The sequence below is a fragment of the Artibeus jamaicensis genome, unplaced genomic scaffold, assembly GCF_021234435.1.
Source record: "Artibeus jamaicensis isolate MK-2021 breed Jamaican fruit bat unplaced genomic scaffold, CSHL_Jam_final contig_1015, whole genome shotgun sequence".
NCBI classification, from domain to species: domain Eukaryota; kingdom Metazoa; phylum Chordata; class Mammalia; order Chiroptera; family Phyllostomidae; genus Artibeus; species Artibeus jamaicensis.
This window is the reverse complement of record NW_026521194.1, coordinates 11391779-11407365: the sequence shown is the minus strand read 5'-3', so window position 1 is coordinate 11407365 and position 15587 is coordinate 11391779. Positions and strand designations below refer to the sequence as shown.

Sequence of the window (15587 nt, the reverse complement as noted above, 5' to 3'; positions counted from 1 at the left end):
CTCTTGCTCCAGCCTTTCCTTGTGTTTATTGATCTATCCTTCTCACACTATCTGATTAATGTACCTAAAGTTCCATATTTTTATTCCCATTTGTTATTCTTTATTGATTATCTGGTAGAAAAAGCTCAATATCATCACCCTGGTATTGGAGACACTGAGTCTCTTATTAACCACTCAAACTCATTTCTCAGTAGAATCCAGTGGAATTAGGAGGGGACATTTATTTATCTATTGAGTATCTGTTATGTACTTGGTGCTGCTGTTATTTGGTGGAAAAGATAGGCTTAACACAAATCAATCAAAATCACAACAAGATACCACCTCACGCCTGTTAGAATGGCTATTATCGACAAGACAAGTAATAAGTGTTGGAGAGGTTGTGGATGAAAAGGAACCCTCATTCACTGCTGGTGGGAATGTGCATTGCTACATCCATTATGGAAAACATTATGGAGGTTTCTCAAAAAATTAAGAATAGAGTTACCATATGACTCAGCAGCCCCTCTTCTGGGTGCCTACCTGAAAATTTAAAAAGCATTTATTCACAAAGATACATGAACCCTAAGGTTCACTGCAGCATGATTTACAGTGGCTGACATATGGAAACAACTAAAGTGTCCTTTGACAGATGACTGGATAAAGAAGATGTGGGACATATACACAAGGGAATACTACTCAGCCATAAGAAAAGATGAAATACTGCCATTTGCAGCAATATGGATGGATCTTGAGAACATCATGCTAAGCAAAATAAGTCAGTCAGAAAAAGCTAAGAACTGTAAGATTTTACTCGTGTGGGATATAATACTGAAAAAAGGGGTGAGGGAGAGGATGGTACAGGGAGACAAATAAATGGTGATAGAAGATGATTTGACTTGGGGTGGGGGGCACACAATGCAATACAAAGATCATGTATCATCAAAATGTACACTTGAAACCTATATAATCTTACTGAATAATGTCACCCCAATGAATTTAATTTAAAAAGACAGGCTTAAAGTACAGGCCCCATGAAGAAGAGACCAGGACACAAACATCAAATAAATACATACATAGTACATTACAATTATCAAAGAGGGGTAGTGTGTGGGTGAAAACTAACCTAGTCTAGAGGTTCAGGAAAGGTTCCTGGAGGCAAAGACCATTCACCCTACATCCCACCACCATGAACTTGGTTGATTCTTTCTTCCCTTGAAAAGCTCCCCATTCTTCTCATGCAAATCCAACAAACCTGCTAGTCTTCCTCAGGAGGCAGCTTGAATCCTGCCCACAATATTAAGTTTTCTAACTTCTCTAGCCTCTAAAGAGTGCAATACAAAATGTCTCAATGCATGTGTGTTTCTATGTTCCTGCTGTCCAAGTCGATTAGGTAGTTGGTTATGTTTGTAGAATGAAGTACAGTATATCTTGCCCCCACAAGTTGGTTACTGATGTTTTTATCTAAAAATCTTGTTTCTCCTGCTTTAAATTCCACCTAGTGCTATAATAAATGTTTGTTTAATGAATAGCTGAGTGTTCAGGGGATGTGCACAGCTAAGTGTTTAGAAATCTATGTAACAAAGTAGGCATCAGAATAGCCCTAATACCTTAGGCAACATTCCTAATGTTTGTAAGTAACCTAATCCCACTTTCATTCATTTGCTTTAGGTTTTACTTGAGTTTAAATGTAATACTATTTGCATTAACAATTGCAAAAAAAACTGCTTATTATTCTGGAGGTTTAGCTATATTAGCTATTGTTAACACAGAATTTATAATACCCCCAAATCTGAACCTGCCTTTGAAATTCACCGGTCCCTATCATTTACTCTTCAGATTATATATTTAATGGAAAATTTCCACATAAAACTAAAGACAAATAAACAAAATAAAGACCTTAAATTTAAGCTCTTGGCATGCTTCTGGAAAAAGATGTAATCCATGTAAAAAATTCTGTTTTGTTTTTCTTTCTGGTCTTCAAAGCCCTGTTTAGCATGCAATCTTAAAAACAGCTCATTAAGGCTCACAGAATCCAAAGAGGGTGAGTGAAGTTTTCAAAGACAATTGGCTTCAACATTGCTACAAAATTTTTTTCAGGGTATGTAGTGTTAGAGTTGTTTTAAAAAGTGTATGGGAGCTTAGGTATGCCATGCCATACTCCAATGTATTTGTTTCCATTTTCTGTGGGTTGAATGCCAGAGCTTAATGCTACTTGATGAGAGAAATTCCAGCTGTGCCCCTTAATTTCTCCCCCTTACTCCACTCTCACTCTAGAAAAGCTACTGAACAGTAAAAAAATTTTAAAAAGAAAATAACGATGCAATAATACAATGTTTCTTCTCCGCAGACTTTTTGTGAATGGTCTTAAGCTTTTCACGAGGACAAAAGCTTTATATCTACCTTATTTCTAGTATCTAACTTCCACCCTTAAACAAGTTTCCCCTTCCGTGAAAATGACAAAATAATAACCAGCACAAGAGGAAAGCATTCTGGCCTGTACACCCCAGTTGTCCACTGACGTGGAGGTCCATTTTAACAGGTTTCTGTGCATCTCTAGCCTTCATGTATTGCACCACATTTGTTCCCTTATTCAACAAGTACTTGGGTGGGTGACTACCAAGTGCCAGGCAATCTAACAGAGAGCAGTTTGGTTAGCTCTACCCACAGCAAGGTTAAGGGTTTCCAATGGAGCTGACGGATTCTATTTAACAGATAGCATGGTGAATACGAAAAGGATTTGGGCAGTAAGACCAAATTAAATCTTGGCTTCAACCCTTCCTTAGTGAGATCTGTCACTAAAACCCCTGAAAATTAATACCTTCATCCATAAAACAGCAACAGGTGATGCTCCATGTTCAGGTACTGGGCTAGGTGCCAGGAACTGAGCACCTAGGTACTGCAAGGTGCAGTGTGGTCCCTGGCCCAAGAGGACTCTGACGTGATGGGCCTGAATATCTCAAGAATGTTCAATGCACTTTGTTACTGTACCACTGACTCTCGTTAAACTGTGTGGTGATTTTAAAATGTCTTCTCGTAATCGTTGGCACTTTTTACTTCAAAAGGTGGAAACTAATTCTCCAGCCTCTGTACATGGGTCAGGCTTAGTTTCTAAGGAAGAGACTGTGGCAGAAGGGAGGTTCTGGGACTTCCCAGGCCTGGTCGTAGAAAGGATCGCTTCCACCTATTTCTTGCATGGTTCACTCTAGGAGAAGCCAGCTGCCATGTCAAGAAGACACTGAAACAAACTATAAGGAGAAGCTGAGGCCTCTCACCAACCATCAGTACCAACTCTCCAGCCAAAGACCCCATCCACCTTGGAGACAGATCAGTCAGCCCTCGGCAAGCTGCCACATGAGAGCAGCCCTACCCCAATACCCCAGCTCTTGACTGCAGTCTCATGAGAGACTCCAAGCCAAAACTGCACAGCTAAGCCCCTCCCAAATTTCTGACCTATAAGAACCAAAGGGCGATAAATGTTTATTGTTGTTGTCACTCAGTTTGGGGAGATAATTTGGCACAGAGCAATAGATAACTAACAAAGCCTATGATAGGAAAACCTGGATAAAGTTAAACAATTACAGCGGGAAACCTCTCAAATTTCCTTTAGTTTACCTCCCATGTTAGAAAGAAAAATTAAATAACTCCTCATTGACTGTCAGTGTTTCTATTACTACAGAAGAAAAGCCGAACTCCTAGGCTTGGTGTTGAACCCAGCTTGATTTCCTCTGCTCTCCAGCAAAAATTTTGTATTGAACAGGCAAGTCTACCTGTCCTCAGCCACTCAGTTACCCCTGAGAGCTCCTGCCTCCAAGATTTTGATCATGACCCTCCTCCCTGTTGAAGGACACCTCTCTTCTTGTTGCGTATCCAGCACACTCACCTTTCCCCACTTCCAAGCTTAATTCGAGTCCTGGGGTAATTCTTGATGAGACTAATCCATAGCAATCTCTTTTCTTTGAAAACATCCCATAACTGTATTATCAATGCTGCTATTTAATATGTATTTTCTTAAGTATTTGCACTGTTGTTACACGTCACTATTAATCAAAAATAGTTGAGTTCCTATTATATGCAAAGCCCTATGCCAAGAGCCATATTTAACAGTTTTACTTCAGCTATATTTAACTTCTTATTTTTTAAATCTATTCTGGCACATAACTTTTTCTGTGTGTTTCTTCAACCACCATTCCATTCCAAGCAACTTGAGGACAGAAAGCAGATCTACCCTTTACAGGTCTAGTCACCTCCTTGTAGCATAAAATGCATCTTTTTACCATCTCCATGTAGGGCTGCCATTTCAAAATAATGAAATGATTTTTCACATTTCTTCATTCTCCTGCTATTTGTGAAACTAGAAGCATAGTGATACCATGTCAGAATATAAAGCAGCACTTGTTTGAGTGGAACTGGGTTCCCCTGGGCAGGTAACTTAATCAAGGCATCATCTTGGAAAAACACCTGTGCATAACAATTCAGGAAATTATGAACACTTCCTTCCTTAGTCAGCAACCTTAGTACTCTCTGAGCAGAGGCAGGCATTCTACTCTGCTCAGCGGTCCTGAAAATGTCATCAACATAAGAATGAAAAGACAGGGTGTGAGACTTCTGACATCCTGAGGACAGTATAGCTGTGAAAGGGCCAGGGCTAAAATGAGGCAGGGAATGTGGCCATGTATCTCAGATAAAAGCAGATTCTTCCCCGAACTTATTCAAAGAGTTCAATGTGTTTCCTGGTTCGCTTTAACTACAGTGAATTAGTAAAACACACAACTACTTTAAAATAAGAAAAGAAAGTTAACAAGAGAAGAAGCGGTCGCTCTCAAACTTTACCTTGCTTAAGAATTACCTGGGATGTTCTGTAAGCTACCTGGACCTCTACATCACCCACACACTACCGATAGCTCCTCCTCATCACCTCGTTTCCACCAGCTCCTCCACCACATGCCAATTCAAAAAGTCTAGGGTAAGAACCTAGAGTCCACATCTTTCAACAGGCTTATTTAGATGAGTTTAGTTAAAGTAGAGTGAATACCTCTGTTTGTAACTCTCAAAGATAGAAAAAAGACAAAGAGGAAAAATACTGTAATATAGCGTGATTCCTGTATTCTTTTCTCTTTAGTTACCTGCATTTCTACTCCCTAAATTTGTCCTAAATTGTGTTGATCTCATCTGGACAGTAGAAAATTAGGGGGTTAGAGCTAGTTGTACATTGAAAATCCCCATGCCATAAGAAATAACTCTCTATCTTAAAAGAAATCTGGACTTAAAAATCTGGGAAGAAAGTGAGGGAGTGAAGGAGGAGGTGATTTAAAAAGTCTGGGGAAATAGCTAGCTGTGATGGAGAAATCTGCAGATGTGATGGAGAAGTCCACAGATGTGATGGAGAAGTCCGCAGACGTGATGGAGAAGTCTGCAGATAGCATTTCCAGGGCAACCCCCACCCACCTCACTCATCCGTGTCCTGTGTCCTCACCTTTGAGGGCCCCTTTATTAGGAACACCAAGACACTAGTTGTCTAGCTGACAAACCACTATTCATTCTTCAAGACTCATACTAACACATAGGACCTCTACGTGAAGACGTTCCTGATGCCGCAGGCAGTGCTGTACGGGCCACATTGGAACCCAAGGCCAAAGAAAAGCCAGTAATACTGATGTTTACATTATATAAAATTTTGATATTTTGTTCATCATGGATTTTTAAAATTAATTTTGATATTTGAGAATATGGTATTGAAATATGATTTATTGTGATTACTGGGTAGTTTATATCAGCCCTGTAATTTTGCACTGCACTTGCCTTACCAAAGTCTCAGCTCTGCTCCAGGTAAGCTGTCTGAACTCCATTTTCTCTGCTGTGTCTGCTCTTGGACTGACCTCCACTGTGGAATTTATCCCACTACAGTACAGTTCCAGGTATACTTACTGCTCTCCATAGACTGAATTGCTCTCGAGGCCCATGGCTTATTTGATTGACACAAACATAATAAATACTCTTTAAATATGTGCTAATGGCAAGAATAAAAGTTGTGAAACTTCAGTTAAGTCTCTCGTATTCTCTAAGCCCCAGTTTTCTCATCTGTCAAATAATAAAATACCAGATTATTTCAATAATACTCCAAATGATTGGTTCTATATTGTACTCATATACTGTACTATAATAAAAATAGCTAATACTAATGTAGCTTTTACTATGTGTCAGGCACTTTTCTAAGTATATAACAAGTCTTAACTCATTTAATTCTCACAACTAATCTGAAAGTTGGTGCTAGGATTGGCCTCAGTATATACATGTGGAAGCTGAGGCTTGAAGCACCTCGGAGATCCTCCAAGGCTGGTGTTTGGAGCCAGGCAGTCTGGGCCTGGACCCGTGCTCCAAGCCCCTATGTCACCTCTCACAATAGTAATAGTAATAATAACTTTATATATAAATACAAATATGTAAATATCTTACTAAAACAAATACTGTTCTTAAAGGTGAAAATATTATAGGTCATTTTTATTCTAATTCACAATGAAGTTCTAAGTGACCAGAGACCAGTGAACATTGTATGCTGTAGAACTGCTTCTACAAGGGCTATTATTATACACTGGTTCACTTATCAAAGCACAGGATACAAGGTGACCTAATTTAAAAATGAGAAAAGTTGAACAGAGAGAAGCATAAAATGACTAAGGTTGGGTAGACCAGGTTTCCTGGGTGATTCTTAGGAGAAGGTTTAATGAAACCTCAGGAAAATACACTGCCCGCCTTCCATGCAGCCAGACCTCCCACTGTGAGCCTGTGTCTGAGCTCCCTGCTGTCTGATACGTGAAAGCAAATTGGCTGAAGTGACTTTGTTTAACCTGGCTCTTAGATTCTGGGGAATATTGGAAACATCAGCCCATATTGGCAACCTCAACAAGTAATATTACTATACTGGTGAGAATTTTTAAATAATCAATTATTTATCTTAATAATATAGAGTTGAGTATTACAGGTTCCTAACTGTGAGTAATAGGAGCCCCTCTTCTCTTTATAAAGGAAGGGGAGAGGAAAAGGGAGACAGAAGATGAGGCTCCCAGAGCTGATTTCAGTGAGGCTTGCCCCTGTGAGAAGCGTGTAGGGATAGATCATCAAAGTAGAAATGATGTAGAATGAAGAGAAAAAAAATCTGCCACTGTACAAGCAACAACTACCCTTTCCTCTTGATGTTTCTCCTTGTTGAATTAAGTTTTACTCCAGTTCAAGGTACTTCTGGTTCTGTGATGCAACCCTGTGAACTGAGCCTACTAGTTGGGCACTTGTTGGGAAATCCTTTTGTCATGTTATCTGGCATTAAGGTGTGTCCATCTGCATTGCAAGAGAGAATGACAGAATTTCCAGTCAGTAGCGAAGGGGGATGTGCAACTACCAGCAGCAGCTGGAGCGGTCCCTGTGCAAGTGTGTGATGGAGCCGATGTTCGCCTTCCTCCCGCCGGTTTCCTACTGTTCAGTGCAGAGTGCTAGAGGAAGCAAAGTCACAATCTAATCCCAATCTCAGTTTCTATGAGTTTCACACAATGCCTCTCCATGTTGCCATACAGGGTCACTCATGTTTCCATAAAAGTTATCAACTACTGATTTGCTGATAGAAGAAGTGAGTGATGGGGGTTTGGCTGTGAAATTCAAAAGCTGCTGTGATATTTTCTGGAACTTGAGCAAGAAGTAGATTGTAACATCTCTCCCACACAAAAATCTTAGGTATGCATTTATAAGAGCTCTCAGTCGTGATGGAAATTCTCAGGTGGATCTACCTGGGAAGGAGTTAGGGAGCCTTATGCTCACTATTTTCCCCAACATAAGCATGATGGGCATTTTTGATAGCACAGTGAGATTTACTTGGATCTGAGAGGTCAAAATCAAACCAAAACCCAACTAATTCCTTGTCCTTTACTCACCTCAGACTCACACTGAGTTGTTGTGTTTTTTCTCTATTCATCTTTTTGTGTATTTTGTAATTCAATCACCCATATTAATCTTTTAAACTGTATCTAATTCTGACCAATGTAGTGAACTCCTATTTTGTTTCCTGCATTAGGAATCATTCTGTATTTAATATGAGTGTGATGTGATGTGATATCTGGTATTCATGTACAGCCTCTGCAACAAGTGAGTCAAGATTGAACCATAAAGCCCTCAAAGACCACTATATTCCAATACATCAGCAAGAGAGATAAAAAGGAGAAATAACTGGAGTTTGAATGATGAGGGAAAGCCAAAGGGTAAACCTTAGAAGTGAGCTCTACTTTTAATGGACATTGAGGATGATTCACGAGCACATGGACCCAAGCAGGAATGAGGACGGGGTGTGTGGGACACATTCAGACCCTGCTTCTTCAGGCACAGACATCATACTGCAGGATAGAAAGAGCAGGAAAGTGGATGAATTCTGATTAGAAGGCTCTTGAAACCTAATCAAACAGAAGTTGAAACTTGGTAGGCCCAAAATGTATTTTAGGAATACATCTGGTGCAGAAATTTGAAGAATTTATATAACAGAAGAAATCCAGGCATGAAACAATGAAATTTGGGAATGACAGATTGCAAGGAGGATGACATTTCACAAGATAGACTCTGACTTTAAGGCTAGTGACTGTGGGAGATGAAGGAAAGGGAGGAGTCAGATGATTCAGATGTTTCTAACCTGAGAGGTTGCCTAGTGGTGCTAGCATGTGTGAGAATGGAGAAATCGGATGGGGCAATCCCTGGCAGAAGAAGAGTGATGATGAGTTCTGAGCTTCCCCAAATAAAATTCACGTTGATTTTGAGCCAATCAAGACAGAAAAAAATTATTAACTGGGGGTCCTTCACCTATTACTATTACTGTTACTGTTACTATTAAGTCATCAATATACTGGTGAGCATGTCGTACCCAGAATCCTGTCCTCATGCACTTGCCTTTGCTTCCATTTAAAAAAGAGAGAGAGAGAGACCATTCAAAATGTCAGCAGCAAGAAAGTGGGGCCAGAAGAAACCTCACTCCTCTAACTTTTACGGCCCTCACTAGTGAGATGCCTTATACACACTTTCGACAGAAAAGTACTCAATAGTTTTCTCTTAATCATTCAGGTAGTATAGTTATAACACCATGCATGGATCCCACAAAACACCAATGAATCAATAATATCAATCTTCCTCCTCAATTTTTCCTGGAGCTGATCCAAGGTTGAAAACCAATTGAGTTCATTTTTACAGCCACATTCAGTCTATGAGAGGGCTAACAGGTGGTACAAGGGAGAAAAAGGAGATGCTGTACATTCAAATGAGCCAGCCCTTAGTGTTGCCATGGTTTGCGCTCATGACCTGGATAAAGCCACTCTGCCTGCAGGTAAAAACTCTATGGTTCAAATCCAGACTCAGTCACAGAGTAAATATGTGAACATTGGTAAATCGCTAAACATTTTCTGTGCCTCAGTTTTGTCATCTTTAAAATAGAGACCATCAAATCACAGTTCAGAGAGATGATGTGTGTCTAACTAAGGAAATATATGCAAAGCACTTATCATAGTGTCTGACACATGGTAAAGTGTTCAATAAGGGTTCATCCCTATTATTATTTTTATTTGTCTCTGAAGACAAAAGGCATGCAATGGAGGTCACAAGACATGCTAGGAATGTCAGCCTTGCCTTGACCAAAACCAATGGGTCACATCTAGATGGGTAGGATTAAGTACAACTTTGTGGCAATACAAATTTGGAGAGGATTCAATTATCAGTTGGCTTCTGCCTTCCACCAGTCCCTATTTTCACATGTGGGATGGACAAAATTTATAGTCTTCTGAAGTCGAGGGGTGTTATAAAGTGACAGCTTGGAGATAGTTGGGGTTTAATTCAGTGTGTGGTTATTGCTTTTAATGACATTTTCTGCCACTTAAGAAATATTGTTTTTCATTAACTTCATAAAAATGCAACTTCTTGTTTGGCAGGACTGAATTTTTGGAGCCTACTTATGTCATTATGGCAAGATTTTACTGTTCTTGAAAAGTAGTCAGTTCCATAGTCATTAGGAATGCTCACCTGTATTTTCAGGGTTATAAATAGGTTAAAAGGAGACAAAATTAACTGACTGCACATTACAGCTTGGCTTAGTCTAAAAGCATTTTGGAGAGTTTGTTTTGTTTTCCTTTGCTCCTAACCATGATATTTTGGCTTGAATTTGCCTCTCAACAAGCTATTGCATGTAGGGATTGTAAGAGGTTGGAATGAATTCAAACATGGGGCCTCAGCCCATTCCTACCGCCCCCCCCCCCCCGTGTGAATGAGAAGCATCAGACCCTGCCTGGCAGGCTTTGGAAGTTGCCTTTACCTAGAACTTATTATATGCAAAGGTTAGTTACCTAAGCTGTTGATGGCAACACAGAAGGGAATAAGTGAGAGCAGGTGACGCCAAAAGGAAGCATTTTGCTCTGGGTTGGTGCTTGCCATGCAGTGAAGGGACTGCAGCAGCTTCCTCACCCCAATCCAGACTTTCCAGAAGCCCATCCATCAGAAAAACAAGGGTGGGAATCCTCTGAGTGGCTAACGAAGTTTGGTCTGAATGACTTATCAGTCCTACAGACCTGTCCGGCTCTTCTGGGAGCAGAATGTGTGCACAAGATGACAACTCTCGTTCTCACCACAGCTGAGTTTCAGCTGGGGTGTAGTCTGAAGTTCTATCTTCACTTCTCTGTTGCCCAACTAGGGCTGAAGAAGTCACTGTTTCCCAGAAAGGATTTTTAACTCTTATGAGCAGGACCTGATTCCTATGGTACTACTACTAACTACAGTGACTCATGCAGAATTTGTCAGACAGAGGTGGTATTCTACACTGAATGCTAATATTTAGGGTAACTCTGATACACATATTGGAATGTATCTCTCCCTCCTATCTCTTGATTGCATGACACAGAATAGAGGTGTTTATATTTCCTGATATCTAATGTTTAGTCTACGTTTGCAAAATCTAAGTAACACAACATGAGAAATTTGTACTGAATACTAGATGTAAGAAATGTGAGGCCTTTGTGGACATGGACAACAGTGTGGTGATTGCTGGGGAGAGGGGGGTATGAGGGGACTAAATGGTAATGGGAAAAAATACAATAAAGAATAAATCCAAAAAATTTTTTAAAGAAAAAAATGTTAATCCTTGAGATGAAAACCAGATTCTGGAGTCCAGGTTCAAATCCTGACACCACCACTTATGAACTGTACAGTCTTGGTCAAGTTATTTAACCTCCTCACACACCGGTGCTCTCAACAGTGAGGTGAATGACATTGCCATGACCCCTCCCCAGGTGCCTGGCACGCAGTATAAGATCCAGAAACGCCTATGATTTTCATCTTTTGGTATCACAGATGTGAGAAACAAAGAAAATGAACAACAACGACAAAAAGAATGAATATACCTAAATCCAAATTGCCACTCTCAAGTTATTCTCTGTACTACCAGAGGAAAGAAAAGGTAGCTTTAGCTACAGTACCTTTAGGTTCTTGAAATTACTCTACAAAATAGCACCTTCGAATATAAAATTACATTTTACACTCTATTGATTATAGGATGAATTGAATTCTTGGGCACAATTTGTATTTGGCTCTTTGTGTAAAAGGGTAAGGTACTTTATAAATCTCATGGACAAAGAATAAGAAAAGGTAGCTTCCAAAACCTTTGTCTCCTATCCTACATGATTGAATTTTGGCAAATTACACCCTCCCTGGATCCCTGTGTTCTCATTTATAAAGTGATAGAGTCCCCTCTAGTTCTAATAACACACTAGTAAACTACTTTTTAGACAGTGTCTGGCAAGATCTGAGAGACTGGTAAAAATATTTTCAATGTTTGGACTTTCCTATAATTTGCTCTCTCCTACCCACAAGCATACATATAATTACCTCATAGCTGATTATTATTAGAGTGTGATAATGGCCCATAGTAAAAATTGGTATTTTTATATCAATTGTTATTGGGATATTTATTTTTGGTATACCAACAGTCATTGGTATCTCTTGGTTATTGTATTTTTCCAGATACTTTTAGATTAGGTCTATGATGCATTTGTCACAATCTTTCTAATTTTCTTCTTTGCAATTTAATGGAATTGTAAGAGCTTCTCATCATTTTCTCTATGAATCTCTAAATCCTACCAGGTCGCACTAATTAAACCAAGATTATTCACTCACACACCTTAGATTTCTCTCTTGGAAGTTTCATGAGAGAAACTTTATATAACTGAAAATCCTTAGAAACAAGAAATTGGTGGAAATACGTTGAGGAAAGGGGCTAAAAATTCCTTCTCTCCCTGTCATTAGAAAATAATAATTAGCACCTTAAACCAGGAGAGTTCTGAGTATTTGTCCACGTGTAATGAATGCATTGTTTCTGAGTTGCTGCTGTTGTACTTCAGAGATGCAAGAACATTAATTCTAACAAGGTACAATGGAATTAATTTGCTGTAAAAAGCTAATATGCACACCATATAAAGAGAACAAAATTATGCTATTTTTATAAACAACCTAATAAAATCTCACAAACAACTCTACATAATCACCTCTGCAAAAGTTCTTTAGGAATCAGAAGGTCCTCGTCAAATAAAAGGAATTGTTTATTCTAGCATCAAGGGTTTAAATGTGTCAGTTACACTAACTGAATTGATGTATGTATATTTTGAATTATCCTATTGTGTATGATTTAAGTAGATCCCACCCTGGCTCTCATCTTATTGTGTAGGATTGAGTGGTTGGAAAGGACTGTGCTTTTCAAAATGCCACTACCTCATTATTCTGTCTAGAATTCAGCATAGTATCCCTTATATAACAAATGGCCAAAATGCATCTGAAATACAGAAATTCGATTAATGAGAAACTTTAGAAGATGAATTTTGTGAAACATGAATTATCTCACCTGACTTTTACTTAAGTAAAAGGGTTTACTTAAGTACAATGTATTTCTCATTAAAATGCTTAAGTATTTCTACTAAGAAACCTAGCTCCAAAGTTTGAGAACAAAAGCAAAAACAACAATGGTCAAATCATTGGCATTAAAAGCTCACCCTCTTTACTTCTGAGGACTTATCTGAGGCTTTTCTGCATTTTCATTCTGGAGCCAAAGCAAATAATGAACAGAGTTGGGCATTATGCCTAATTTATAACTTGGCAATGACTAAATGTAACTGAAACAGCAGTCATCGGAAACCAATCCTCTCTTAGCCTATGTTGATACATTGACACTCTCCAGTATCTGCCCCGAAGTGAGTTAAGAGATTTTTGTTGTAGAACCTTGGTTTCGTTCATTCAGTTGATCAAACATAAGTCTGTGTTTTCTGCTACAACACAAAAGTAAAGGAATATCCAACTTAGATTCCTGCTTGTCTGTGTCGTACATACCATGGTGAGATTTATGAGATAAATAATGAAGGAGTTAAAATTGCAGAGACAAAGCATGGCTCCTATATGCTTTGTGTTTTTCTAGATAAATTTACAGGCTCATCTTTCTAATGAATTCAAAAAAATGGAAGAGAAACATAGTAAGTATTCATACAAATGCTTTCAAAAGGAAACATTATTCAAAAATAAATTTTAGAATGAAACATTAAAGTAGGATCCAAATAAACTTTAACTAGAATTCGAAAGTTAGGGAAACAAACAAATCTTATTTACTTACAAGTTGGTTTTGCATTTGGAGGAAATTTGGTCCGGGTAATAGCCAGAATTATGAAAATAATGACTGGCCATAAAATCAAGACAAGTGTCCAAAGCTGCAAAATAATAATAGGAAAAAATATTAATTATATTGCTGAACCAAAAAAAAACTGACATGAAATATATCATACTATAAAATTCCAACACAAGACAGGTATTTGCCAGTAAATATTATTAATAAAAAGGAATGAGAGATTTTATTTTAAATGAAAGAGACCTAGAAATGAACACAAGATTTTTTTTCTGGGCTTCAACCCTTAAAATGACCTTCTGAAGACCCCTTTCCAGTTACCTCTCATGACTGCCCCTGGAATGATGATCGTAAAATTCTAATCCAATCAGTAAGTTCCTCACATAAAATTCCCATTTCCCAGCTGCTTGCTGGACGAGGCTCAGCCTTCTGAACAGAGCATGCAACACCCACCTAACTGTCCCCTACACCACTCATACAGTGTCCAAAGTCAGCATTTTACAGTCAGCCGTGAAGATTAATGTGGGCCATTGGATAATGGTTCACTAGACATTGTTGAACAACAACAACACAAAGAAATGAATGAATAATTGAGTCGATGAGTAAACAGGAACTTCAAGTTTTATTCAACACCCCCTACAATACCACTATAAATATGATAGAAGCAGTTCTTAAATTTTCTATGCTGCTATCATAGAACTTAACATATTTTACCATCAACAAATTTTTTGCCTGGCCCACAAAATAAATTGGCAAGTCTTTTATGGCAGAAACAGTCTTATTGATCAGGGTACAAAATAGATACTCAAAAATGTATAGCCACATTGACACTTCTGTTAGAGAACTCCACTCTCAGACACCTCGGAGTGGCTCTGTGCACCACATGGACATGATTCAGTTCATATGACATTAACTGCTTAATATTTTACAAACTTATAAAAATTTTCAAACATGTATTCACATGAACATTAACTGTGATATGCAAGCAGTTATAGCACTCAAACCAAACCTAATAGAACAAACCTTGCCTGTAATTAATCAAGTGAAACTTGGAATTATGTTTCTGCCTGGTTATGGTCAGACTCGTTATTATTCCTTCTCCACTTTTCAGAGACAATGTGCTTCCGCCAAATCTCAAAATGCTGCTGGAGGTTCTTTCATTCTCCAAAAACTATCTAGACCCATCCAGTGATTGATCCTACAGCAGCTCCTGACCTAAATTTTCTACGAAAATCTCCACTGTGTATCTAATAGCACTGGTCTCCTTGCTAGGAGGCCTGTCACCAACTTCTTAGACTTTGGGTTTAAGAGCAAGTTTTTGGAAAAAGGAAAAAGTCGACTATTGATGTAAAGGTTCCTAAGGGGCTGGGTTTGATCATAGCTGAAAAGATCCCAGACTGATCGAACAGCCTAATCTATACCGCTCTTCTCAAGTATTAGTGTTCATACCAAGTCACCTAAGGATCTTGAACACAGCATTGGATTCTGTAGGTCAGAGGCGGAGCCAGGAATCCTGCATTTCTAACAAGCCATAGGTGGGTGCTGCTGTTCTACTCCAAGTGTGGTACTGCAAGTGCCACACTTGGGGTAAAGCGGTTCTAAGGACATGCCACCCCACCTAAGTAGCAGGACTGTTTATAAAGTCCTGGAATATTTTTGTTGGAAAGTTCTTTTTAGAGCATCTAATGGGTAGAATTCAGGGCATTCATAAACTTGGATAGGAAAGAACAAATTACATTTTTACTTCCTCTAGCTTGTGATTGAACTTTAGCATTTCCACTGATGATGGATGCAAGCTACGAACCACAATGCGATAAGAAGTAGCTGTGTTTTGGTTACCAATAGAAACCACAGATATTTTCAAATCACATTAATGTTGTGGCAGATACCTCAAAGTTCCATCTACACTTACCGTGACATTGAAATCACAGTAGTTATG

General features: G+C 38.8%; 1 protein-coding gene across 1 annotated transcript in view; it reads right to left on the bottom strand.

Annotated features, from left to right (window-relative positions):
• Nucleotides 1-15587, bottom strand: part of ABCA12 (ATP binding cassette subfamily A member 12) — a 172669-nt gene that overhangs the window by 145918 nt on the left and 11164 nt on the right. The window contains exon 2 of the mRNA XM_053656453.1: nucleotides 13640-13733. Coding sequence (XP_053512428.1) covers nucleotides 13640-13733 — 94 coding nt within the window. The remainder of the gene's footprint in view (nucleotides 1-13639; nucleotides 13734-15587) is intronic.